At 56.0% G+C, this 1,985-nt stretch overlaps 1 protein-coding gene across 1 annotated transcript in view; it reads left to right on the top strand.

Moving 5' to 3' along the window:
- Positions 1–59: 59 nt before the first annotated feature.
- Positions 60–1,985, top strand: part of LGR6 (leucine rich repeat containing G protein-coupled receptor 6) — a 149,221-nt gene continuing 147,295 nt past the window's right edge. The window contains exon 1 of the mRNA XM_009634098.1: positions 60–256. Within this exon, the coding sequence (XP_009632393.1) occupies positions 60–256 (197 nt within the window). The remainder of the gene's footprint in view (positions 257–1,985) is intronic.

The following is a 1,985-nucleotide window of genomic DNA, read 5'->3' as shown; positions in this document are numbered from 1 at the left end:
GGGCTCGGAGCGAGCCGGTGGCACCTCGCACGGTCCCCGCGGCCGCAGCCAAGGCGAGGATGGACAAGCTCTTCTTCTGGGGCGTTCTTCTGGCCTCGTCTGCCCGCGTGCAGGCGGTGGCTGGGGAGCAAGGTGCTGCGCCCTCCTGCCCACCCCAGTGCCACTGCGAAGAGGATGGCATCATGCTCTCGGTGGACTGCTCCGAGCTGGGGCTTTCGGAGGTCCCCGCCAACCTGAGCCCTCTAACAGCTTACCTGTAAGTACAGCCCTTGCTGTTTCTCTTGCAACGCTTTCTCTGGAGCCTTTCGTCAGCTGCAGCTTTCCTCCAGCTTGGAAGTTTGTGCCACATTTTCCTGAAATTAAATTTCCTCTGGAAATTAGAAACAAAACAAAACAACAACGAAAAAGGCAGCTATTACTCCCGGACCTGCTAAGCTCAGCCAGCTCCCCCTCCTCCCCGCGCCCCTCGCAAACGCTGTTTATATTGCGATGTTATGCATGCTTTGCTTCTTGATTGCAGTGGATCAGAGGAGCTGATTTGCTGGGTGGATTCTGAAGGTCTGAGACCATAATGGAGTATTTATACCCAGCAATTAGTGCAAACTGCTCTGGGATCCTTCTGTCAAACATTTCGATAGCTGTGATAACTCATGGCTTTTGGAGGTCTGGGTTGAGCTGGCCACCAGCAGCGTCCAAGTAGCCTCTTTAAAATGAATATTGAAGAGGTGTGGGGGCTTTGGTAGGTTGTTTGGGGTTGTTTTTAAATGTAAAAATTCTTAATTATCTGAATGTTTCCCATCATTTCTGGAATTAATACCCCAAAGGGTTAAACTACCGCAGGGACTGGTGGGTTCATTTCTAGCCCCAGAGATGCTCTCGGTGGTGGCATCTGACTAGCGATGACTGAGGATGTCCCCAGGGTGAGCAAGGGACGCTGTGGAAGGATCTCAGGGTTTGACCAGGGGAGGAAACCCCCCTCTCAGGGGGACACGTTGGCCCTGGCATGCACCGGGGAAGATGCTTGGTCTGTTTATTCGCAGAAAGTGCTGCAGCCACCGCATTCCGCTGTGCGGGAGATAAGCTGGTAAGGACCTTGGCTTTCCCTGCTAGGGATGCCATGAGCGTTGAGGACCACTGGTAGCCCCCAGGCATTGCTGGGGACGTTCGTTTTGTGCTCATCATGCCGAGGGGGGCTGTGCCCAGGTGTGGCACGCAGACCGTGATGCTGGTGTTCTGGTTTTCCGGGATTGTCCTGAGATGCAGTTACTCCACCGTTAAAGCTAAGCACCCTAACCCACCCGGGAAGGGCTTTGCAAAGCCAGGTTGAAGCTGCCACAGCTGGGTAAGAGCCTCCCTGTTCGTCCTGCTTGCTCGGGGAGCACATTGTTTTGTCTTGTGCCAACCATTGGGTGGCCAGAGCTGTAGTGGGTCAGCTGAGAAAGAAATACGACGGGAAAGGACAGTTTTTACTGGAGAGCATGAAAAGACGAGAGAAATGTGTAACGCAAGCTGCATTTCCCTGGCAGAGGGAACCACAGAGCACTTGTCACACGAGGTGTGTCCCGTATGGAGCTATCCCCTCAGCACGCGCCCCGGGGCTAAGTTTGGGGCCAAGCTGCCTATGAGCGAAAAGTCACTACAGCTCTTGAGCACGCCGTGATGGAAGTGGTTAAAAACCTGCGGGCTGTAAGCGTGGGAGGCTGCAGAGCTTTGCGGCGCTGATGCTACGGCGAAGGATGAGCGGCTCCCATCCCAAGGGATCCACTCCACCTCCGCAACCATCGGTGGGATGGGGCACCGGTGGCTCCTGCCCTGCAGAGAGCATGCTGCCCCTCACCTCTGCAGAGCTGCCCCTTGGGATGGGAGCCCCAGAGAGCTCCACCGCCTGAACCGGGGGGACATCCCGATGGTTCTCAGTGCCACAATTGCCCTGACCACGGCGGTCGGAGCAGGGGGTCCCAGCGGGCGGGTGCTTAAGGATGCTC

Source organism: Egretta garzetta, unplaced genomic scaffold (assembly GCF_000687185.1).
Source record: "Egretta garzetta isolate BGI_Z169 unplaced genomic scaffold, ASM68718v1 scaffold202, whole genome shotgun sequence".
In the NCBI taxonomy this organism is placed as follows: domain Eukaryota; kingdom Metazoa; phylum Chordata; class Aves; order Pelecaniformes; family Ardeidae; genus Egretta; species Egretta garzetta.
Note: the sequence above shows the minus strand (reverse complement) of the source record. Positions and strands in the feature narration are given on the sequence as shown.